Genomic DNA, 24,348 nt, shown 5'->3' with positions numbered 1-24,348 from the left:
TTAAAAGCAGAGTTTGACAAAACTCACCAGCAGTAGCTGAGTTGGAGTTGGCTTAGGTGGGGAGATTTTCCCAGCAGTGAAATTTCTGTATCTTTTGCTTTGGTCAAACATCAACAGAGCATGATCCACCCTGACCCAAGGGAGAGACCTTCTGCAGCAGCTCTGGCCAGAAGTCGAGTTCTCCGGCCCTCCCTTGGAAAAGCGGAAGAGCTCCAGCAGCAGCTTAACTTGGAAAAGTTCAAGACAGCCACACTGGAAAGGTAGTTTTTTTTCTTTTCTTTTCTTTTTTTAAAGTAAATCCTAGGCCCAGTGTGGGGCTTGAACTCACAACCCCAAGATCAAGTCACTTATTTAACGCATCCCTTCCACCTCCCTTCTGGTAAACCATCAGGTTGTTCTTTAGAGTTAAGAGTCTGTTTCTTGATTTGTCTTCTTATTTTTCCCCTTTGCTTTTTTTGTTTCTTAAATTCCACATTACGAGTGAAATCATATGGTATTTGTCTTTCTCTGACCCTCTAGTTTGATCAATATCCCTGCAAATGGCAAGATTTCATTCTTTTTTATGGCCGAATAATATTCCATTAAATATATATACCACATCTTTATTTATTTTTATTTTTTAAAAGATTTATTTATTTGACAGAAATCACAAGTAGGCAGAGAGGCAGGCAGGGAGAGAGGGGGACGCACACTCCCTGCTGAGCAGAGAGCCCAATGTGGGGCTCGATCCCAGGACCCTGGGATCATGACCTGAGCAGAAGGCAGAGGCTTAACCGACTGAGCCACCCAGGTGCCCCTAAATTAACAAATAACGTATTATTTGTTTCAGGGGTACAGGACTGTGATTCATCAGTCTTACACAGTTCACAGCACTCACCATAGCACATGCCCTCCCCAGTGTCCATCACCCGCTACCCCATCCCTCCCACGCCCCTCCCCTCCAGCAACCTCAGTTTGTTTCCTGAGATTAAGAGTCTCCTGTGGTTTGTCTCCCTCTCTGGTTTAATCTTGTTTCATTTTCTTTCCCTTCCCCTATGATTCTGTCTTGTTTCTTAAATTCTTCATATCCATGAGATTGTATGATAATTGTCTTTCTCTGATTGACTTATTTCGCTTAGCATAATATCTTCTAGTTCCAACCATGTTGTTGCAAATACCAAGAGTTTGTTTTCTTGATAGCTGCACAATATTCTATTATATACATAATGGAATTATATAAATATATGGAAATATATATAATGGAATATTGCATTATATATAATTATACATAATTAAATATAATATAACATATAATTATATTAAATATATAAATATATAAAATAATATAATAACGTATATTGTATTATATATAATTGTGTATATATATATATATATATATATATATCACATTTTCTTTATCCATTCATCTGTTGATGGATATCTAGGCTCTTTCCATAGTTTGGCTGTTGTAGACATTGCTGCTATAAACATTGGGGTGCATGTACCCCTTCAGATCACTTCATTTGTATCTTTAGTATACCACATCTTCTTTACCGATTCACATATTGATGAATACTTGGGCTGCTTCCATTATTTAGTCATTGCAGATAATGCTGCTATAAACATTGGGGTCCATGTATCCCTTTGAATTAGTGTTCTTGTATTCTTTGGGTAAATACTCAATTGCTGGATTATAAAGTAGTTCTCTAACTTTTTTTTTTTTTTAAGATTTTATTTATTTATTTGACAGACAGAGATCACAGGTAGGCAGAGAGGCAGGAAGAGAGAGAGGAGGAAGCAGGCTCCCTGCAGAGCAGAGACCCCGATGTGGGGCTCGATCCCAGGACCCTGGGATCATGACCTGAGCTGAAGGCAGAGGCTTTAACCCACTGAGCCACCCAGGCGCCCCTCTCTTTAACTTTTTGAGGAGCCTCCACAACTGTTTCCCACAGTGGCTGTACTAATTTGCATTCCCACCAAAAGTGCAAGAAGGTTCCTTTTTCTCCTCATCCTCTTCAACGCTTGTTGTGCCTTGTGTTGTTGATTTTTCCATTCTGTCAGGTGTGAGGTGAGTCTCATCGTAGTTTTCATTTCCCTGATAAGTGATGATGACCAAGTTTTCACGCATCTATTTGCCATCTGGATGTCATCTTTGGAGAAATGTTTGTACATGTCTTCTGCAAATTTTCAATTGGATTATTTTTAGGGGGTTGTGTTGTATTAGTTCTTTATATATTTTGAAAACTAACCCTTTATACGATATTTGTCCAATATCATCTCCATTCCATAGGTTGCCTCTCAGTTTCATTGATGATTTCCTTCACTGTGCAGAGGCTTTTCATCCTGAGGTCCCAAAAGTTCATTTTGCTTTTGTTTCCCTTACCCCAGGAGACATATTTAGTAAGAAGTTGCTATGGCCAATGTTGAAGAAGTTACCACCTGTGTTCTCTTGTAGGATTTTTATGGTTTCAGGTCTCAAATTTAAGTCTTTAATCCATTTTGGGTTTATTTTTGTGTATGGTGTAAGAAAGTGGTCCAGTTTCATTCTTTTGCAGGTAGCTGTCTACTTTTCCCAGAACCATTTGTTGAAGAGACTGTCTTTTCCCCCATTGGATATTCTTCCTGCTTTGTTGAAGAATAATACACTGTATAACTGTGGGTTTATTTCTGGATTTTCCATTCTGTTCCACTGATCCCTGTGTCTATTTTTGTGTCAGAACCATACTGTTTTAATTACTACAACTTCGTAGTATAACTTGAAGTCTGGAATTGTGATGCCTCCAGCTTTTCTTTTCTTTTTCAAGATTGCTGTGGCTATTCAGGCTCTTTTGTGATTCCTTACAAATCTTAGGATTCTTTGTTCTACTTCTAAATGTTATTTGTATTTTGATAGGGATTGCATTAAATGTAGATTTCTATGGGTAGTATAGACATTTTAACAATATTTGTTCTTCCAATCCATGAGTGTGGAATGTCTTTCCATTTCTTTGAAATGTCTTTAATTTCTTTCATCAGTGTTTTACAGTTTTCAGAGTTCAGGTCGTTCACCTCTTTGGTTAGGTTTATTCCCAAGTATCTTATAGTTTTTGGTGTAATTGTAAATGGGATCAATTCCTTGATTTCTCTTTCTGCTGCTTCATTACAGGTACATAGAAGTGAAACAGATTTCTACAGATTGATTTCGTATCCTGCAACTTTACTGAATTTGTCAATTAATTTTAACAGTTTTTTTGTGGAGTGTTTAGGGTTTTCTATATACGGTATCGTGTTATCTGTAAATAGTGAAAGTTTGACCTCTTCCTTACTGATTTGGATTCCTTTTATTTCTTTTTTATTGTCTGCTTGCTGTGGGCTAGGACTTCCACTACTATGTTAAGTAAAAGTGGTGAGAGTGGACATCCTTGTTTTGTTCCTGATCTTAGGGGAAAAGCTCTATTTTTCCCCATTAAGGATAATGTTAGCTGTGGGTTTTCATGGATGGCCTTTATTATGTGGAGGTATGTTTCCTCTAAACTTACTTTGTTGATTTTTTTTTTTAAATCATGAACAGGTAATGTACTTTGTCAAAAGCTTTTCCCGCATCTATTGAAATAATTATATGGTTTTTATCCTTTCTCTTATTGATGTGGTATATAACATTGATTTATGAATAATGAACCACCCTTGAAACCCAAGAATAAATCCCACTTGTGGGAATGATTGTGGTGAATGATTTTTAAATGTATTGTTGAATTCAGTTTGCTAGCATTGAGAATTTCTGCATCTATGTTCATCTGATGTATTGGCCTGTAGTCCTTTTTTAGTGATATCTTTATCAGGTTTTAACTTTTAAAAATTTTATACATCATTTATGCTCCAATCAGTAGGATTTAGGAAACCTAATCTACCATGTGTTATGGCATGTGTATGCCAGCCATTTTTAAAAAAAAATCATGGAGTTAATTTTCTATTCTGTATATAGCTCAGGCTTATTTCTATAAATACTGAAATAAAAAGAAAAATCTATGTTAGTTTCGATCAAAAATATCATCCTTAATTTAGGATCAAGTAATATATTTCTTCCCCTTTAATTGCCAGGGAACTGAGAGAAGCTCAGCAGACCTGGTCTTCCCAGGAAGAGCATGGTGATGCTGGGGTCTCTGGGACTCCCACAGGATCAAGAAGCACCAAACACCTGGTGGGAGGAAAAAGTGCAAAATCTTCATGCTTCGGCTGGGGCAAGTCTTCCCCATAACAACTCAGTTCACACCAACCTCCTTTTTGCCTTATAGCTTCCAGAAAGAGATATTGACTGTGTCAGCCTTCCTCTTGTAAAGGGGAAGATTAAGCAACGAGTGCCCAAAGAATTCAAAAACTACTCCTAATTTAGCATTGAAAACCAAGATAGTCAAGCTATTAAGGCTGCGTATTAGCAATGGTCCCAGGTACAATTACTGGCAGCCATTTCTCTTCTCTTGTTATATTCTTAAGGCTACCTATCAACAGTTTGTTTACTTCTCACACTCACTGATGTACTATGGGAAAGCAGGTATCTCTGAACTCAAAGAAGAGAAAGCAGCACCCTAGGCATAGCCTATGGACTACGAGGCTGCTGTAGCTGATTGCCTACCAAGGAATAGGGACTCTCCCTGCAAATAGAGAGGAATATAGTTTTGTTTTGAGTTCAGTAACTGTGCACATATTTCAATAATGTTTCTTGGGGTGAATGATGGTATTCCTAAAAGAATTCTCAACCACTCTAATCAAGTGGTTTTCCTACTATATTCTTTAAGTGAAGACAATCTCTTTACCAGATATTATATTTATTAAATGAGTTCACCATTATGTCAAGTGGGTAGCAATAGCCTATATATAACTTATAATTTCTGAACTGGCTATTAACTTATGGAACAAAATACTGGGTAATGGAGTTCAAGGAAAATTTAATGTGGTTGTTCTTCAGAATATGTGCCCTGACCCTCCTGTAATTGTTATGACTGGTTTTGATTTTGTGGGTGTCACCAATTTCTCCTTGATTTTTTTTTATCAGAATTTGGGTTTGTTTCCTGTGATTTTATGATATTTTAATCCAAATTATTTTCTCTGTATATATTTTAAGGGAATAGAACATTTGTAAATAAAGGTTTTTATCTTGTCCAAAGCCAAATATGGGTAAAGTACTCTTCTTTGTAATATGTAACAAAGAGTGAGAAATTTCTGTTAGAAACTATTTCATGAGTAGATATGTGAGAAAATTCAGTAGGTTGGTAGTACCAGGTCTTGGCTGTAAGGCTCAGCTTTGTGGGCCTAAAAACTAAGAATGGTCAGGCTCTAATACAGAAAATAATATTGGTCATAACAGCATTTGATAACTTGGATGTGCCATGTTAATGAAGGTAGCCTGTTAATGCTGTAGGCTTATTTGCTGCCTTATAGTTTTCTTTACCCTCCATTTAAAAAAGCAAATTAAGAAGTTTTTTTAAATTGAATAAACCATCATACCATTCTTTGTTCTGTCTTGGAGTAGCAATTCTTCCCATGCAGGTAAGTGGGGGTAAAGTGCTCTGTATTGTCCCTCGCCATTTTTAAAGAGCTAGTCTTTATTCAAGGTTTTAAAATGGGTTGATTTATCTCTTGCCTCCCCAACCCCAGCCATATCTTTTGAAGTAGCATATGAGGTCAACCACAATCTGTGAATAGAAACAGGTGTGTTATTAAGCATTTGCAATGTGGAGACCAGAATTCTTTGATTATATTTGTCTTCTCAGGCACCGACAACTAATACTATTAAGGTCTATGACCTCTTCTCTACCCTGCTTCTCAGAGCCCATGTTGGCACCTGAGTGCCGGACTACTGCTTTCTCTCCCTTTCTTTCTGGCGGCGGGACTCCACAGTAGCACAGTTACTAAACCAGCAGGTAGCTGCATAGACACTATAGAGTCTGAGAGGGACTGGGTCTTTGCTGGGCTGGGGACTTCATTCCTTCCAGTTCAGTTGGAAGTTGAAGTTGACCCCTTGCCTCAGTAAGAAGCTCCATCCTCAGTCTGAAGTTCTGTTTCTGCACAGAGATCACAAGATAACCCAGGAATTAGTTATCCAATGTCAAACTGTCAAATATTAACATCACTGGACTGACAATACTAAACAAGTTGAACTTAAATATTTTAGGATATAAATATGCTGCTTTTTCTATAGATGTATCTTAAACACAGACATTAAGTTGCCAACAGATAATCTTGAGGCTTAAAGGAATACTATTGTGCTTTACTAAGCACTAACATATGTATTGGTTTATAGATGCCATTACCTAAAGCTAACTTACATTACCTAAGTATAAAGATAAACATTAAAAGATAAAGGTCACCATTTTAGCCTGAAGGGTTAAGATTTTTTTCTTAATCTCTGTATGAACCATAATTTTAGTCCTGAATTACATAAAAATTGTCAGGTTGATTTAAAAAAGAAACTTAACAAAAAGTAGCCATAATAACTAATAACTGAAGTGCTGCTAAAATTGCTTTTGAGCCACTTTAAAATAGATGCTGTAATCCATTTAAATAGTAAGTGCTGTAATTTTCCAACTGTTATTACGAGGCTTGAGAAAAACTGATTTAGAACCAAAGTGAAAATCTGATTGAAATTTCTAACAAATGTTTTTCTACCACAACAAAATTGTCCAAAGCTTCCTATCCGTGATAAAGCACCACCATCCCTGGTCTCTACCACTTGATACCTATTAGTGAGACTTTTTCTAATTTTAGAAGGGAAAAAAAGGCAAGGTCAAAGATAACTAGGTGGCTCTGGGCATCTATTTTTCATTATGTTAGTCACCATACAGTACATCATTAGTTTTTGATGTAGTGTTCCATAATTCATTGTTTGCATATAACACCCAGTGTTCCATGCAACACATGTCTTCCTTAATCCCCATCACAGGGTTTATCCACCCTCCCACCACACATCCCTCTACAACTGTCATATGTTTCCTGGAGTCCATAGTCTCTTATGGTTCATCTCCCCCTCTGATTGCCTTCCCTTCATTTTTCCCTTCCTTCTCCTAATGTCCTCCATGCTCTTCCTTATGTTCCACAAGTAAGTGAAACCCTATGATAATTGACTGTCTCTGCTTGACTTATTTCACTCAGCATAATCTCCTCCAGTTCCATCCACCTTGATGCAAAAGTTGGGTATTCATCCTTTCTGATGGCTCAGTAATATTCCATTATACATATGGACCATGCTCATGGATTGGAAGAATAAACATTGTTAAAATGTCTATACCACTTGGAGTAATCTATACTTTCAATACCATTCCGATCAAAATTCCACTGGCATTGTTCAAAGAGCTGGAACAAACAATCCTAAATTTTGTATGGAACCAGAAGAGAACCCGGATTGCTAAGGAAATGTTGAAAAAGAAAAAAACAAAACTGGGGGCATCACATTGCTTGATTTCAAGCTTTACTACAAAGCTGTGATCACCAAGACAGCACGGTACTGGCACAAAAAATAGGCACTGGGCGTCTATGATAGATACTTCGCTTTCTCAGCTAGCTTTGCAAAGGATGAAAGCCCTGAATTATTTCACCACTGCCCGGGGAAATGGTAACTGATTAAAGTCACATTGTTATCTTTCACTAGTTCTCAGCATTGAGAAGGCCCTTTCTGGGTCCATGGGCGAACTACAGAGTCTACAGTTATGCACACTGGAGATTCTTGAAAGAGAGAGGCAGCTCTATTACAAAAATACACTTCAGCCACTCTTCCAGGTCTCTGATTCTTTGTTGTTTTTAGTCTTCTAATTTCAGGCTTATTTGAGTACCCTTCTGGGTTCTTCCTGGTTTTTCTTTTCTTTTCTTTTTTCTTTCTTTCTTTCTTTCTTTCTTTTTTTTTTTTTTTGTTCTAGCCTATGACCTGAATGAACCCTTCTAAAGCCTCTCCTTGCTCTAGAGCATAATTTTTGATTCACAAATTGACAAGGTCCCTGTCCTCTAGAGCTCACAGACAATGGGGTAGATGAGGCACCTTCATGGTCATCTACATTATAATACAAGATAAACTGAGTGTGTAAAGAAAGTGAAATTGGAGAAAAAAGTAAGGACTTTTGAGTAGAGAATTCTGAAAGTATGGAAAAGGGCATTTCAGATGCTGAGAACAGGGAGCAAAGTGATGTTGGAGCATTTGTTGTGGGGAAGGAGGATCTAGGTGATAAGAAAATGCTTCAGCTCCGCTCTTCCATGACATTATACATTTACATATTTTGTATATTTTAATTTTTTTTTTGGTCAAGAAAAAGTAAGGTAGCACTTGTGATTTGTCTCAACAGTCTAAGGAGCATGTGTATTAGTAATTCTTGTCTGAGAATTGAGATTAATTTAAGATGCTATTTATTTAGATTAAGGTGTTATTAAGTTATGAGTTTGTCCAAGGATGTTTTCAATTGGCGTACTTTCTGCTTATTTATTTATTTATTTATTTATTTTTAAAGATTTTATTTATTTGACAGAAACACAGTGAGAGAGGGAACACAAGTAGAGGGAGAGGGAGAAGCAGGTTTCTGCCAACCAGGGAGCCAGATGCGGGGCTCGATCCCAGGACCCTGGGATCATGACCTGAGCTGAAGGCAGACACTCATTGACTGAGCCACCCTAGCACCCCTGCTTTTTTTATTTTAAACAATCCTTTCCACACTCCTCACTCAGAAGTATGTGCAAAGAGAAAGAGGGAGAGGTCAGTGGCGTCATGAAATAACTTTGAGAGCCGACTGCATGTGGACAAATGGATGTAGGTGATCAGGGAGAAGTTTTAAAGATGATTCCAAAGTTCAAGTCTGGGATAATATTGGTACCATTAAAATAAACAAATAGCTTAAAAGGGGGAAATTGGTTTTGGAGGACAGGATGAATTTTGCTTTTCATTTGAGTCAACAGCTCGTAGAAGGAAGATTTCTTTTAAACATAATTTTTAAAAAATATTTTATTTTAGAGGGAGGGAGCCGAGGAGGAGGGTGGGGGAAACAGAGAGAGTCTCCAGCAGACTCTGGGCTGAGCACGGAGCCTGAGGTGGGGCTGGATCTCAGGATACTGAGCTTAAGACCTGAAACTAAACCAAGAGTCAGATGCTTAACGGAGTGAGCCCCTAGAAGTGCGATTTTTATACAGGAAATCACCGGAGGGCACTGACAGTAATAACAGCTGGTGGGGTGTGGGATGATTGAAACCTGTGCAAGGCCGGAAGGCAGTATAACACCGCTGTTTCAGGAGCTAAACATGGTGAAGGCAGGGGTAAAACAGGAGATAAGCGTCTAGAATGTACCAACTAGAAAGCCAGGCTTTTAGGAGCAGGTTAAAGTGTGCACTGGAGACCATGTTAAGTAGTTTGTATTCTTCTCTTTTAATGGCAAAAATGGGCCAATGAAGCCCTGTAAGTAGGGTTTGGAGAAGGAATGTGCTAGAGGGTACCTTCCCTTTCTAGACGTTGGACAGGACAAAGACCAGCAGAGGAGGGGCCTGGGGAGGCCACCTCTGGCCTGTATCCTGCAACCTGTGGGACCCCAATACTCTCTTGCTAAGCAGGGCCAAGATTAGGGTGAATGAGGCAAAATTTAAGGGGTGCCCAGAAACACAACAATCAAGATCAAGGCCACTTTAATGCAATACTTAAAAAATATTAAAATTAGAAAAGATCCACAAGGAAGAACATATCAGAATTTTAAATAAAATAAGATCAACAAGCTGAAGTTAATTAAAACTATGTAAGAGTGCCACTTGGTCAAGAAAAATGGTCAGAAATGGCAATTCCTGCAACTGGAAATAAGCAAAGGTGTTGATTTTTGCAATTATTGATCAAATTTACTTCTATTAAAGCCAGGAAAGTAAAACTACAGTGACTTGGTTTTAGTATAAATAAAATATTTAAACTTCATGTGGTGAGTTTTAATATACCCTCTCTTCGAATTTCTGATATTCAAGTATTTCAGTGTTCTGGATTTTTTTTTTTTCTTTTTCTATGTGTAAAAAAGTTCATTTTTTCCTTGTGCCTCAGGATTCACTTCGGCTCAGAACTTACACTTAATTAAATTTTTTATTTTTTTGTTCCTCACAGAGTTTTTTTGAATGAATGTATTCTTAAAATATTATCCTGATTCTTCCTAAAATACTATTTGGATTGCCAAATGTTTTGGCACCCCCTGAATTTTTTGCGCTCAGCCCTACTTTTTTCTGGGAACCCTATTGCTTAGGCAGGCCTGGACCTTTCCAGTCTTTCCCCAGAGGCCCCGCTCTCTATCCTTTGTTTCGTCTACCTCGCCCCCTCCCGGTCCAGGCTGGGAAGCTTGTCAAATAATTTCATTTCAGTAGAAACTTGAAACCAGCAGCACTCACCACTCGGCGGCGTTGCTTTCTCCGCCGGGGGGAAAAAAAAAGCTCCCGGAACGATTCCATCACGGTGCTTGCTTTCCCCCGGCACTAGCCGGAGCATTTCTATGGCGCACGCTGCGGGCTTTCCGTTTTCTTATTCCTCTCGCGAGGCTTGCGTCCGCGCTGTATCCGGAAGTGCTCGCCTAGCTCGAACCTGAACCGGCTCGAGCGTTCGGCGAGGGAGGGAGTGAGCCGGGAGTTCCTCGCTGCGTGTGCGTGCGGCTCTAAGTGGCTCGGGACGCGGTGCTGTGTTTGTCTTGGTCCTTCTCTTCTCACCTGTGCGGAGGACTTCAGGGTTTTCTGCCACTACCCCAGTCCCTTTACGTTGCTGGTTAGGACCGCCACCTTTGAGAAGGGGCGCCCGCCCATCCCGGCGGTGAGGCCGGGGAGCCCCGGGGTCTCCATGGTCATTGCTCACGGGGTTGGAAGCAGTAATTTTGGCAGCAGCCAGTTTCAGATTTAAGTCCCTTGGTGCTGCTGTAATACTTAATCGAATCGTCACCATGTATTAGGAACTAACTTAGAAGTATTGAATGTGGCTGTGAGTAAATCAGACGAAAGCCCCAGCTCTAGGGGGGCTTGCATTTTAATAAAATTTGAGAAGACTGTAATGCAAATGGGCATAAATCAGAGTATTTTTTGCATGTGGCAGAGGAAGAGGAAGCCAAGGGGAATAAAAAGATAAACTTTTTTTTTTTTTCTTTGAGGGGGAAGTCCTTGTAAAATGCGCAGGAATGTTGGTGTTTATGGTCGTAAGGTGGACTGCGTGAAAATTATGAATGGAGTTAGGAATTTAGGGTCAGTGAATTTGTGCTTTTGCTCTAAGAAACATTATTTATCGTGCTTTCTCCCTCTCTCTCTCTCTCTTTTTTCCCCCCAGGGGAAGACCAAAGACTAGATTGTAGGAAAAGCAGGAGCCATGTTTCGAAGACCTGTATTACAGGTAACCACTTTGACATATTAGTTGATGCCTTACCATCAACTGTAGTGATCAGATCTCGTCCGGCTTTTGACTGCAGAGGCCAAAGGCGTTTGGGCCCGCCTACTTGATGTGTGCTCATTTGATAGGATTTGGGACGATTTTACGTGTGTAAGTGATGTTCACTAAAACAGAAAATAATTTCCTAGCTGACATGTATAAGGGGAGTCCTAGTTTTAAAAAACATGCTACTTGCATTTAGATCAGTTAGCATTTAATGTCTTTGGTGATCTAAAGACTGTAAGAATCGTTTCCAGTAGTTTTTCTGTGAGGCATGTGGTCAGACTGTCCTCTGTGGTCAGACTTCCACCCCGCTTCTCCCTGTCCTGAAGAGTGCGTCTGAAGTCCTCGTGTCACCACAAATGTACGAGGTCCTGAATTCCTTCTCACTCCCACCGGTCTGACTCCTTATTTCTCCAGACACTCTAGCCAACCTTCACCCAGACTAGACCACCCATTTTCCTCACTTACATTTGGTCACCAAGTTGGTAGTTTTTTCTTTATAACACCTCTCTCACTCCCCAGCCTGTTAAGACTGATGAAGAATCAGTTCCTCTCAGAAACCTGTTTTCTCCCACGCAGTCTGCAGTAGAATCAACCCTGTATTCTTGGAGTGGGGACACTTTAACCTCTACATAGTTCTAGCCTTTCTCGGTGTATTGGGTGTTGGAATTTGGAACACAGAAGAATTACTGCTGTCTTAATACTACAGCGTGAAGATGTATACAAGAGTTAAAAGTTTAATTTTAACAATCATCCCAGTTAAAATCTTTCCCTATTTCTCCTTTTCTAGTGGGTCTTAATTTTTGTGTCTCCCAAATGAGACCCATTATTCTGCGACTTGGGAGCTATGGCTCATCTGAGTATTTCAAGTAGGACCTTTCGAGAAGCATGATAGCAGTACTAGTTTGAGTCTTTTTACCGTGTGGCAACTCCATCTTTCCTTCTTAACCACCTTGTGTCCCAAAACGTAGGGATAGGATTCTGTAGTCTGCACTGCCCCAGGAAAGGGTGTTCCTTTGATTGGTGGACATCTCCTTTTATATTAACAGTGCTACCTACTTGACACATGCTTCTCTGATGTACCGAGTAGTTCTCTGAACACTGGAGGCAGCAGAGGGCAGTGGGAAAAGTGGCAGCTTTGGTATTAGATGGCCCTGGGTTCTAGGCACAACAACTTGCCTGTTATTTCTTGTAGGATTTTGGGCAGGTTAATCTGTCTAAACTCTTTTTTTCTGGTCTCCAAAGTAGGGATAATTTTACATAGTTGATTGGTTTCTTCCAAGGACTAATCTGTAAGAGGTAAAGCACTTAGCTGGTGTTCAGTAATGATAGCTTTTGTATCATTGCTGCTGTTTTGTGTCACTTAACTACTTTCCACTGACAGACGGACTTGAATGGTCCTATTTTTGTACTTTATCAGAGAACCTGATTTGTCCGAGTCTTTTTCCTTTTGTCTATCTAAAGCATGCATTTTTCCAAAATACATTTGATTTTACCCTTTGTGTGCAGCCACAGAAGCACCACAATCAGGAGGGCTGCCAGAAAAGAAACAAGGATTCTAAATGAACCTTCCTAGGTGTGCCGTCTAGGACATGGTACCCTTGGGCTTCTGGAGTAGTCAGCCTTCAGGGCCCTCAAGCGTTTGTGTGGTCCTCGTGGTGCTGTGTGGGGGAACATGTGACATGCACTGCTAGTCCTTGGGGGGTGTGTGCCGTAGGAGTCGCTGACTTGATGGTGACGGAGTGTGAGCAGGTCTTCTGTTGGGTTTACCTTTCCTCCCAAGTTAAAGTCATTTTACTCATTTGTTCTACTTTAGGTATTTCATCAGTTTGTAAGACGTGAGTCTGAAGTAGCCACCAGTTTGGTTCTTGAAAGATGTAAGTAGTACATTTCCTAGTTCCCTAGTTTTTCCTAATTTCCTAGTTTAAAGTATGTTATTTATAGCAATGTACAAATATTCTTAAGTGTGTTGTAGAAGAGGTGCACTAGTTGGCTTGTAATCTGCTAATCCTCAAGCCCTTGGCCCATGTTTGCCTGTCTGCTCTTGGCCTCATCCCATCAGGCTGAGGGGCCTTGTAAGAATTTCCTTGAGTCCGGTTTGGTTATCTCGGTCTTCCAAGGTCATCTGCTATTTGGCTGGGAGAGTGAAGGTCTGTGCAAGCTGTTCTTTCACAGAAATATTCACTCATATTTGTAAAGATTTTCAAATCTCAGATTTGTCCTTTCAACCATATGTGTTTTTTTTTTCTTTTCAAAAAAAGGTATTTTAAAGATTTTAAGGTAAAATAAAGAGCTTAATGTTTGTTTCTTGGGGTACTTTCTTTAAGATTATTTTCTCTCTTCTTTTCCCTCCTAGCCTCCCCTTATTTGCCCCAACTTAGCTCTGATCTTCTAGAACCTGTTTAAGGCTGAGCTCGAGGTTGAAGTAGTATTCATAGCTATTCCCCTTCTGGACCTTTCTCTAAATCTCATTTTATTTACACACTGCATTTCAGCTCTGAACCGTGTGCAGCTGCTGGGGCGAGTGGGTCAGGACCCCGTCATGAGACAGGTGGAGGGGAAAAATCCAGTCACAATATTTTCTCTAGCGACAAATGAGATGTGGCGGTCCGGGGAGAGTGAAGCGTACCAGATGGGTGAGTATGAAAGCCTCGGGTGTTCGTTGTATCAGCAGTACAGAGACATTTTTATTCTCAGTTAGTTGACTAGAGATGAGCTACTTTTAGAAAGAATCTTTCTTCTCTAGTTCTGTTCCTTTCTCTCAGAAATTGTGACGTTGGTTTTGCTGGGCATGTTGTCTTTTGGCGTTTGCTTTGTGTGCTGGCATTTATAACCATGTTTCCTATTCCTCCTATTCCTGTGATGTAGGTGATGTCAGTCAAAAGACAACATGGCACAGAATCTCCGTATTCCGCCCAGGCCTCAGAGATGTGGCCTACCAGTATGTGAAAAAGGGGTAAGTTGAGGAAGAAAGGATTTGATAGATTGGGTGGTTTAAAAAACTGGTCAGAAGTGTTCCCGGGGAATGCCTGCCTCCTTTATCCTACTAATTACTCTGTTAACCCGAGATACTTATTCACAGCTTAGTACTATATGCATGGGGTGTTGCCGCATATGACTAATGCAGAGATCTGTAAAACATGGTTTAGCTTTCTAAGAATTTACAGTTTGGGACAGATAAGGAGTGTACATAAATAGAAGCAGATGAGGCAAGAGAGAAGGCAGAGTGTACTGAGTGCCATGTGAGCAAGTGTAACATGCTTTTAGGAGTTCCCATGTCGCCTCTTGGCATCTGCATGGGACCCTTAGCACGGGACCTGGAGTGTCTGAAGTCTGACTCAGTGAGGTACCGGCAGTGTTCACAGCACTTCTGCTATGTTTGATAATTTTATGTCAGCTTAATAGTTCCCTTTTGGGGTGCTTGGATTAATTATAAATAAAAATTGTCTTTTCCAAACCTACAGAAGGATGAAAGGGTGTGTTGAACAACAATTATATTCATAGTTAATATATTTAGAATTGTACTTGTTTTATAGAAATGAAGTATATTTCCTGAAAAACAATTTCAGGAAAAACTAAAATTTGTTTCTTTTTAATTAACTGCATGCCTTTTTTTTAATATGTATTTCCATTGTCCAGTATGTATGTATGTTTGTATGAATTTGCATTTACGCACACATATATACAGGAAATTTCAAGAAAAGTATCTGTTTGCAATTTTACCTGTGGATTGATGAATTTGTGTGTACTCCCTTTGGCCTACAATCATTTCATTAGCTTTGTCTACTTTCTGTTTTTTGGTGATGGTAGACTCTGAAAATGATGTCAGCGTGCATTTTCTACCCTTTAAAATCAGCTATGGTTGTCTTATAGTTCAGCCTTCTAAACAGTGCAGAAATAGTCTTAGTAATTAACGCTAAGTGAAATACTGAGCTGAATACCTTTTTTGAATTTTAATAATCCAAGTCCCTTGAGAATAAGTTCATGAACCTATGGGAAAGAATTGGACAATAAGTGAAAATCAGCAAAGCTTTTAGGGAGTCCAGTATCAAAGTGGGGGGAAATGTTGGAAATCAGTCCTAGAGATTGAAAGGATCCCATGACATTGCTTTTCCAATTCGTGGTCTTAAAGTCACTTTTTTTTTTTAAACTTTCATGAGGACTGCTGGCAGCTCAAGGCTGAGAGCTGTATGTGTCAAGTCCGTGTGGACATCCTATTTCAGTACCCTTAGTACTCCTAATGTTGAACTTTGAGCTGTAGCAAAAATGAGATTATGCCCGATTCTCTGTTTCATCCTTCATGTGTGCTTGTTACTGCCTCTCACCGGACTCTGTCTCATAAAACAGATGACAATCTCCAGGCTGAAAACTGTAAATTTTATTTTTATCAGGTCCCGAATCTATGTAGAAGGGAAAGTAGACTATGGTGAATACACAGATAAAAATAACGTGAGGCGGCAAGCAACAACGATCATAGCTGGTAAGAAGCTTGTGATAGTAGCTATTCCCTGCTCCCCCTTCCCTTTTTGAAAAGCTTGGCTTGTTGTCAGTAACTTGAACGGAGGCTTTGAGTACTGATGCTATGATTGTCAAGCAGCTCGCCGTGAGCGCTGGGAGTGTGGTTTGTGGGTTTGCTCTGAGTGTCTGAGTTTTGGTCATGCAGAACATTGTCTCTGTGCTCAGTTTCATTTCACAGGTGACTTTTGAGTAGACTGTCCGTGTTAGTACTTAGCTGTTTGAAGTGAGAAGAACTTTAGTGTCTTTAAGGACATGGCCTAAACGGGAAGAAGCCTGTGCCAAGATAGAGTTACTCTACTATGAGTGGCATTAGACATTTGTGCAGGTTTAGTCACCACCCAGTTGGTCCTTACAGGGTGATTTTAAGTTCCTGTTCTCGTTAGACAAAATGCGAAACAATGTAGAAAACATACACACACAAAGTTTAAGGAAGGTCAGGAAGATACCTCCCTGAGATACCTCCCAGAGCTGAGTTTTCAAACTTCTGTGAAAATTCTGTAAGAATTTTGAAACAAATGTAGCCCTTTGGACATATTTAAGTTGACATGAAAATTTTTTTCAATATGGGATTGTTACTCTGAAATGTATAAATGGATGTAAATACCATAGCTGTTTGATACCCATCATCCTTGAAAAAAATACATGAACAAGCTCTTCAACATTTGGAAGTTTTATGTTGTTTCTTTTTCTCTGAACTTGTTTTTCCATTTTCTCCTAAGAAATGTAACTTAATACATATTGTATAAATAAGAATATTTTATTATTCATCCTATTATATTTATAACATAAATACATACATAAATTCAAAGTTTTTTTAAAATTTTATTTGAAATTTTATTTTGAATAAAATTTTATTTAAAAATAAGATTATTATTCTGTGATATTAAGGCTATAAATGTTACAGTTTCTTTTGATTGAGTTATAATTATAGTTGTTTTTAAAACATAAAATACCAAAGCAATTTTAATATATAAATTTGAAAACTGAAATTGTATTGGAATGCATCTTTTCTGAGAGAAGTGCTCCTTTTTTAACTCTTCAATAAATTGTTAAAATAAGACAACTGATCCCAGCGTCCTGGGATCAAGTCCCACATCAGGCTCCTTGCTCAGCAGGGAGCCTGCCTGCTTCTCCCCGCCGCCTCTGCCTGCCACTTTGTCTGCCTGTGCTCACTCTCTCTAACAAATAAATAAATAAAATCTTAAAAAAAAATATAAGACAACTGTTAAAGATTTTATTTATTTGAGAGAGAGAGAGAGAGCAAGCGAGCATGTGAGGGAACACAAGCAGGGCAAGTGGGAGAGGGAGAAGCAGGCTTCCCGCTGAACAGGGAGCCTGATGTGGGGCCTGATCCCAGAACCCTAGGATCAGGACCGGAGCTGAAGGCAGATGCTTAACACACTGAGCCACTGAGGTGCCCCAAAATAAAATAGTGGTTAAACATTGATTCTATTATTAGTTTTTAATGGATATAAACACTAAGAAACCTTTTGTATGAGTAAGTACATAGAAATGAAAGAAAGTAATGTCTCAAGTGTTTATGTACGTCTGAGATATGCCAAAATTGGGTATCTTTTAAAAATTAATTTTTTTAATTATTGAAAATGTCAAACACACATAAACATAGAAAAGTAGAAAAAAATTTTCTGTCATTTAGCTTCAACAGTTATCAACTGATGGCCCAGCCTACTTTTCCTCCATTTGGATTATTTTCTAGTGAATTCCCAGACATTATATTATTTCATTCATAAATATTTTCAGTAGGTATTTCTGAAAGATAAGGATTCCTATTTAAAGTGTAACTACAGTGCTATTACCACACTTACTATTAGGAGATTATTAATTGTTTTTTCACCAGATATCACAATGTTTAAATTTCTTTGACTACTTCATAAATATAAGTCCATAAGGTTATCTTACATGGTTTATATGTATCTTAAGTCTCTTAATCTTTTTTTTTTTTAAAGTTTTTATTTATTTATTTGACAGAGAGCTCACAAGTAGACAGAGAGGCGGGCAGAGAGAGAGAGGGAGAAGCAGGCTTCCTGCTGAGCAGAGAGCCCGATGTGGGGCTCAATCCCAGGACCCTGAGATCATGACCTGAGCCAAAGACAGAGGCTTAACCCACTGAGCCACCCAGGCGCTCCCAAGTCTCTTATTCTTATGAAAAAATTTATTTCCTCACAATTCTGGAGGCCAGACCTCTGAGAACTTAAGTCTCTTAATTGACAGATTTTCCTATTAGCTTTCTTTTTCACCTTGCTCCAGAGTTCATCTCTTAACCATGCTACCCTATTGATAAACTATAATTTGTTATAAATAATAAAAAATTTATTTCTTGTGGTTTCTCTGAGGTATATTGATCTTGAAAACCAACATAGTTATCTTTCTACCCTCATTATCAGATCTTAGATGAGGTCCTATCTGACCATTTTGATTTCATAATTCTTGGGCATCTTGACAGTATTTCATTTCTGCGTGCTCTTCTTCCTTGGGCCATGTCTCCAGAGATCTCTGCCTATTCACAAATTTTTTTGTAGACCTCTGTGGGGCGTAGGACTATACCTATGAATTCAGCAGTGGAAAGTGAAACTTTCTAATAAAAAAGTTGGCATTTCTGGGGTGCCTGGGGGGCTCAGTGGGTTAAAGCCTCTGCCTTCGGCTCAGGTCATGGTCCTGGGATCGGGCCCTGCATCGGGCTCTCTGCTCAGCGGGGACCCTGCTTCCTCCTCTCTGCCTGCCTCTCTGCCTACTTGTGATCTCTGTCTGTCAAATACATAAATAAAATCTTAAAAAATTGGCATTTCTAAATCTCTATCAATTAGGTATTTCTGAAGCATTTAACACTTTCATATTCCACTATAAACCAAAAGTATGGGCAAACTTTGGATTGTAGGAATTGTTCTGAGCCAAGCCAACACTAAATTGAAGTTTCAGTTTCTCTGTCATTTTGTTTTCTTCTTGTCACTAGTATTCACAGCATGGGTGTGTTAATTGAGTCATTAACAGATTTATGGTCAGTAGTAAAAATGAAGAGATCTTTAGTGACATTTGAATTGAAAGAAATAGGTTTTATTGTTTTTTTCTTCAATCAACCAACATACAGTACATCATTAGTTTTTGATGTAGTGTTCAGTGATTCATTAGTTACACGTTAACACCCAGTGCTCAGAAATGGAGTTTAAATTTGGTGCTTGGTCATTTTTTTCCTCCTAGGGATCCATGTCTTTAATGTAAACGTAACCACCAGTGGATGGCACTCTTGCTTTTTTACACTGTGGTGTCAGTTGTAATAATCTCTTCTGCAGTAACCTTTCTGTGTCAACCTTTCTGTTTTTAGAAAACTGTATTTGTAGATACTGTAATAACCACTTTTTAAAATAATTCTAAAGTTACAAGAATCTGGATTTTTAAAAAATTGTACAGAAAGTACTTCTTTTCCTTTGCTTCTCCTAAATTAACCCCATCTGGGACAACATTTTAAGTGCAGTGTCTGATCTTGTTTGAAAATGCTTTCTCTGTAATATTGATTAGTAAAAAATTTCCCAAGAATGAGTATAAAAAGTCAATCTATTTTAAAATTTAAAAATAGAGTGTCTTCTGTGTGAGTGTTACAGCCTACTTAAAGACATCGGTCGGTTTGTCTTTGCCGACAGGGCCATATGTTGGACCCCATCCTTTCTCTGTACCTCCAGTGTGGGGAGTGTTATGCCTGGTCCCTCTTCTGTGTGAGGACGTGCTGCCTGCTTTCATGGCTCTATCTGAGCACTGCAGGCTCTGAAATTTGTGACTAGTTCTTTTGCAGGAAGTTATTGCTGAGCAGTTGTAATTGTTTTCAGGGAAGACAAGAAATACCACACTTTTTCTGCAAGGTCTCAGTTGTCACGTCGCTGAAGCCCAACTTTTAGCTCCTTTGGTGCCTCTTGAATATATGCCTCTCGTGAACATAGCAGGACTTAGTTCACATTTTGGGAATTTTTCTAAAATCCTGTTAGATAATAGCACTAAAGTATGTGTCATCGGGGAACGATTAAATGAGAAAGAGTTCTGAAAATAATACTTATGATTTGGTTTCTTTACAGATAACATTATATTTCTGAGTGACCAGACCAAAGAGAAGGCATAGAGTGGACGAGTCTCCTTTGGCCATTGTTTGGTACAGTCTCATTTCCAAATTATGTATAGTCTTTATAGGTCCTAAGGACAAGAATTAAAATATTATTTTATATAAAATGAATGATAAGACTTCTCATGACTCTTACTCCCCCTCCCCTTTTTGTCTCATAGGCCTTTGTAGCTAATGATTTATTCTTTTAAGGATGGTTTCTGTGTATAAGTGTACAAAACAGTGAGCTGTCAGGTTCATCTGTGTTAGAGCAAAGGGCTAAGTGTCCTTTGGGATGCCCCATTGTTTGTTTTTTTTTTTTTTTTTTTTTTTAGCTTTAAATTTTTATTTTTTTTATTTTTTTAATTTCCAGCATAACAGTATTCATTATTTTTGCACCACACCCCGTGCTCCATGCAATCCGTGCCCTCTATAATACCCACCACCTGGTACCCCAACCTCCCACCCCCCGTCCCTTCAAAACCCTCAGATTGTTTTTCAGAGTCCATAGTCTCTCATGGTTCACCTCCCCTTCCAATTTCCCCCAACTCCCTTCTCCACTCTAAGTCCCCATGTCCTCCATGCTATTTGTTATGCTCCACAAATAAGTGAAACCATATGATAATTGACTCTCTCTGCTTGACTTATTTCACTCAGCATAATCTCTTCCAGTCCCGTCCATGTTGCTACAAAAGTTGGGTATTCATCCTTTCTGATGGAGGCATAATACTCTATCCCCAGGGGTACAGGTCTGTGAATCACCAGGTTTACACACTTCACAGCACTCACCAAAGCACATACTCTCCCCAATGTCCATAATCCCACCCCCTTCTCCCAAACCCCCTCCCCCCAGCAACCCTCAGTTTGTTTTGTGAGATTAAAAGTCACTTATGGTTTGTCTCCCTCCCAATCCCATCTTGTTTCATTGATTCTTCTCCTACCCACTTAAGCCCCCATGTTGCATCACCACTTCCTCATATCAGGGAGATCATATGATAGTTGTCTTTCTCTGCTTGACTTATTTCGCTAAGCATGATACGCTCTAGTTCCATCCATGTTGTCGCAAATGGCAAGATTTCATTTCTTTTGAAGGCTGCATAGTATTCCATTGTGTATATATACCACATCTTCTTGATCCATTCATCTGTTGATGGACATCTAGGTTCTTTCCATAGTTTGGCTATTGTGGACATTGCTGCTATAAACATTCGGGTGCATGTGCCCCTTTGGATCACTACGTTTGTATCCTTAGGGTAAATACCCAATAGTGCAATTGCTGGGTCATAGGGCAGTTCTATTTTCAACATTTTGAGGAACCTCCATGCTGTTTTCCAGAGTGGCTGCACCAGCTTGCATTCCCACCAACAGTGTAGGAGGGTTCCCCTTTCTCCGCATCCTCGCCAGCATCTGTCATTTCCTGACTTGTTGATTTTAGCCATTCTGACTGGTGTGAGGTGATATCTCATTGTGGTTTTGATTTGTATTTCCCTGATGCCGAGTGATATGGAGCACTTTTTCATGTGTCTGTTGGCCATCTGGATGTCTTCTTTGCAGAAATGTCTGTTCATGTCCTCTGCCCATTTCTTGATTGGATTATTTGTTCTTTGGGTGTTGAGTTTGCTAAGTTCTTTATAGATTCTGGACACTAGTCCTTTATCTGATATGTCATTTTCAAATATCTTCTCCCATTCTGTCAGTTGTCTTTTGATTTTGTTAACTGTTTCCTTTGCTGTGCAAAAGCTTTTGATCTTGATGAAATCCCAATAGTTCATTTTTGCCCTTGCTTCCCTTGCCTTTTGCGTTGTTCCTAGGAAGATGTTGCTGCGGTTGAGGTCAAAGAGGTTGCTGCCTGTGTTCTCCTCAAGGATTTTGATGGATTCCTTTCGCACATTGAGGTCCTTCATCCATTTTGAGTCTATTTTTGTGTGTGGTGTAAGGAAATGGTCCAATTTCATTTTTCTGCATGTGGCTGTCCAATTTTCCCAGCACCATTTATTGAAGAGGCTGTCTTTTTGCCATTGGACATTCTTTCCTGCTTTGTCGAAGATTAGTTGACCATAGAGTTGAGGGTCTATTTCTGGGCTCTCTATTCTGTTCCATTGATCTATGTGTCTGTTTTTGTGCCAGTACCATGTTGTCTTGATGACGACAGCTTTGTAATAGAGCTTGAAGTCCGGAATTGTGATGCCACCAACGTTGGCTTTCTTTTTCAATATCCCTTTGGCTATTCGAGGTCTTTTCTGGTTCCATATAAATTTTAGCATTATTTGTTCCATTTCTTTGAAAAAGATGGATGGTACTTTGATAGGAATTGCATTAAATGTGTAGATTGCTTTAGGTAGCATAGACATTTTCACAATATTTATTCTTCCAATCCAGGAGCATGGAACATTTTTCCATTTCTTTGTGTCTTCCTCAATTTCTTTCATGAGTACTTTATAGTTATCTGAGTATAGATTCTGTGTCTCTTTGGTTAGGTTTATTCCTAGGTATCTTATGGTTTTGGGTGCAATTGTAAATGGGATTGACTCCTTAATTTCTCTTTCTTCTGTCTTCCTGTTGGTGTAGAGAAATGCAACTGATTTCTGTGCATTGATTTTATATCCTGACACTTTACTGAATTCCTGTATAAGTTCTAGCAGTTTTGGAGTGGAGTCTTTTGGGTTTTCCACATATAGTATCATATCATCTGCGAAGAGTGATAATTTGACTTCTTCTTTGCCGATTTGGATGCCTTTAATTTCCTTTTGTTGTCTGATTGCTGAGGCTAGGACCTCTAGTACTATGTTGAATAGCAGTGGTGATAATGGACATCCCTGCTGTGTTCCTGACCTTAGCGGAAAAGCTTTCAGTTTTTCTCCATTGAGAATGATATTTGCGGTGGGTTTTTCATAGATGGCTTTGATGATATTGAGGTATGTGCCCTCTATCCCTACACTTTGAAGAGTTTTGATCAGGAAGGGATGCTGTACTTTGTCAAATGCTTTTTCAGCATCTATTGAAGGTATCATATGGTTCTTGTTCTTTCTTTTATTGATGTGTTGTATCACATTGACTGATTTGCGGATGTTGAACCAACCTTGCAGCCCTGGAATAAATCCCACTTGGTCGTGGTGAATAATCTTTTTAATGTACTGTTGAATCCTATTGGCTAGTATTTTGTTGAGTATTTTCGCATCTGTGTTCATCAAGGATATCGGTCTATAGCTCTCTTTTTTGGTGGGATCCTTGTCTGGTTTTAGGATCAAGGTGATGCTGGCCTCATAAAATGAGTTTGGAAGTTTTCCTTCCATTTCTATTTTTTGGAACAGTTTCAGGAGAATAGGAATTAGTTCTTCTTTAAATGTTTGGTAGAATTCCCCCGGGAAGCCGTCTGGCCCTGGGCTTTTGTTTGTTTGGAGATTTTTAATGACTGTTTCAATCTCCTTACTGGTTATGGGTCTGTTCAGGCTTTCTATTTCTTCCTGGTTCAGTTGTGGTAGTTTATATGTTTCTAGGAATGCATCCATTTCTTCCAGATTGTCAAATTTATTGGCGTAGAGTTGCTCATAGTATGTTCTTATAATAGTTTGTATTTCTTTGGTGTTAGTTGTGATCTCTCCTCTTTCATTCATGATTTTATTTATTTGGGTCCTTTCTCTTTTCTTTTTGATGAGTCGGGCCAGGGGTTTATCAATTTTATTAATTCTTTCAAAGAACCAGCTCCTAGTTTTGTTGATTTGTTCTATTGTTTTTTTGGTTTCTATTTCATTGATTTCTGCTCTGATCTTTATGATTTCTCTTCTCCTGCTGGGCTTAGGGTTTCTTTCTTGTTCTTTCTCCAGCTCCTTTAGGTGTAGGGTTAGGTTGTGTACCTGAGACCTTTCTTGTTTCTTGAGAAAGGCTTGTACCGCTATATATTTTCCTCTCAGGACTGCCTTTGTTGTGTCCCACAGATTTTGAACCGTTGTATTTTCATTATCATTTGTTTCCATGATTTTTTTCAATTCTTCTTTAATTTCCCGGTTGACCCATTCATTCTTTAGAAGGATGCTGTTTAGTCTCCATGTATTTGGGTTCTTTCCAAACTTCCTTTTGTGGTTGAGTTCTAGCTTTAGAGCATTGTGGTCTTAAAATATGCAGGGAATGATCCCAATCTTTTGATACTGGTTGAGTCCTGATTTAGGACCGAGGATGTGATCTATTCTGGAGAATGTTCCATGTGCACTAGAGAAGAATGTGTATTCTGTTGCTTTGGGATGAAATATTCTGAATATATCTGTGATGTCCATCTGGTCCAGTGTGTCGTTTAAGGCCTTTATTTCCTTGCTGATCTTTTGCTTGGATGATCTGTCCATTTCAGTGAGGGGAGTGTTAAAGTCCCCTA

General features: G+C 39.1%; 2 protein-coding genes across 5 annotated transcripts in view; both read left to right on the top strand.

Annotated features, from left to right (window-relative positions):
• Nucleotides 1-5,448, top strand: part of WEE2 (WEE2 oocyte meiosis inhibiting kinase) — a 34,414-nt gene extending 28,966 nt beyond the window's left edge. The window contains exons 10-11 of the mRNA XM_032305119.1: nt 118-260; nt 4,057-5,448. Coding sequence (XP_032161010.1) covers nt 118-260; nt 4,057-4,213 — 300 coding nt within the window. The 3' untranslated portion in view covers nt 4,214-5,448. The remainder of the gene's footprint in view (nt 1-117; nt 261-4,056) is intronic.
• Nucleotides 5,449-10,494: 5,046 nt separating this feature from the next.
• SSBP1 (single stranded DNA binding protein 1) overlaps nt 10,495-24,348 on the top strand; it is a 41,323-nt gene continuing 27,469 nt past the window's right edge. For 2 of the 4 annotated variants that reach the window (XM_032305128.1, XM_032305127.1), the window contains exons 1-7: nt 10,495-10,589; nt 11,258-11,320; nt 13,176-13,236; nt 13,855-13,995; nt 14,228-14,315; nt 15,751-15,839; nt 19,960-20,033. In XM_032305128.1, coding sequence (XP_032161019.1) covers nt 11,297-11,320; nt 13,176-13,236; nt 13,855-13,995; nt 14,228-14,315; nt 15,751-15,839; nt 19,960-20,003 — 447 coding nt within the window. In that variant the 5' untranslated portion in view covers nt 10,495-10,589; nt 11,258-11,296 and the 3' untranslated portion in view covers nt 20,004-20,033. Of the gene's footprint in view, nt 10,754-11,257; nt 11,321-13,175; nt 13,237-13,854; nt 13,996-14,227; nt 14,316-15,750; nt 15,840-19,959; nt 20,034-24,348 lie in introns of all 4 variants that reach the window. The other 2 variants (XM_032305131.1, XM_032305130.1) reach the window with 2 other exon arrangements.

Source organism: Mustela erminea, chromosome 11 (assembly GCF_009829155.1).
Source record: "Mustela erminea isolate mMusErm1 chromosome 11, mMusErm1.Pri, whole genome shotgun sequence".
Taxonomy (NCBI): domain Eukaryota; kingdom Metazoa; phylum Chordata; class Mammalia; order Carnivora; family Mustelidae; genus Mustela; species Mustela erminea.
This window is presented reverse-complemented; position numbering and strand designations above follow the sequence as displayed.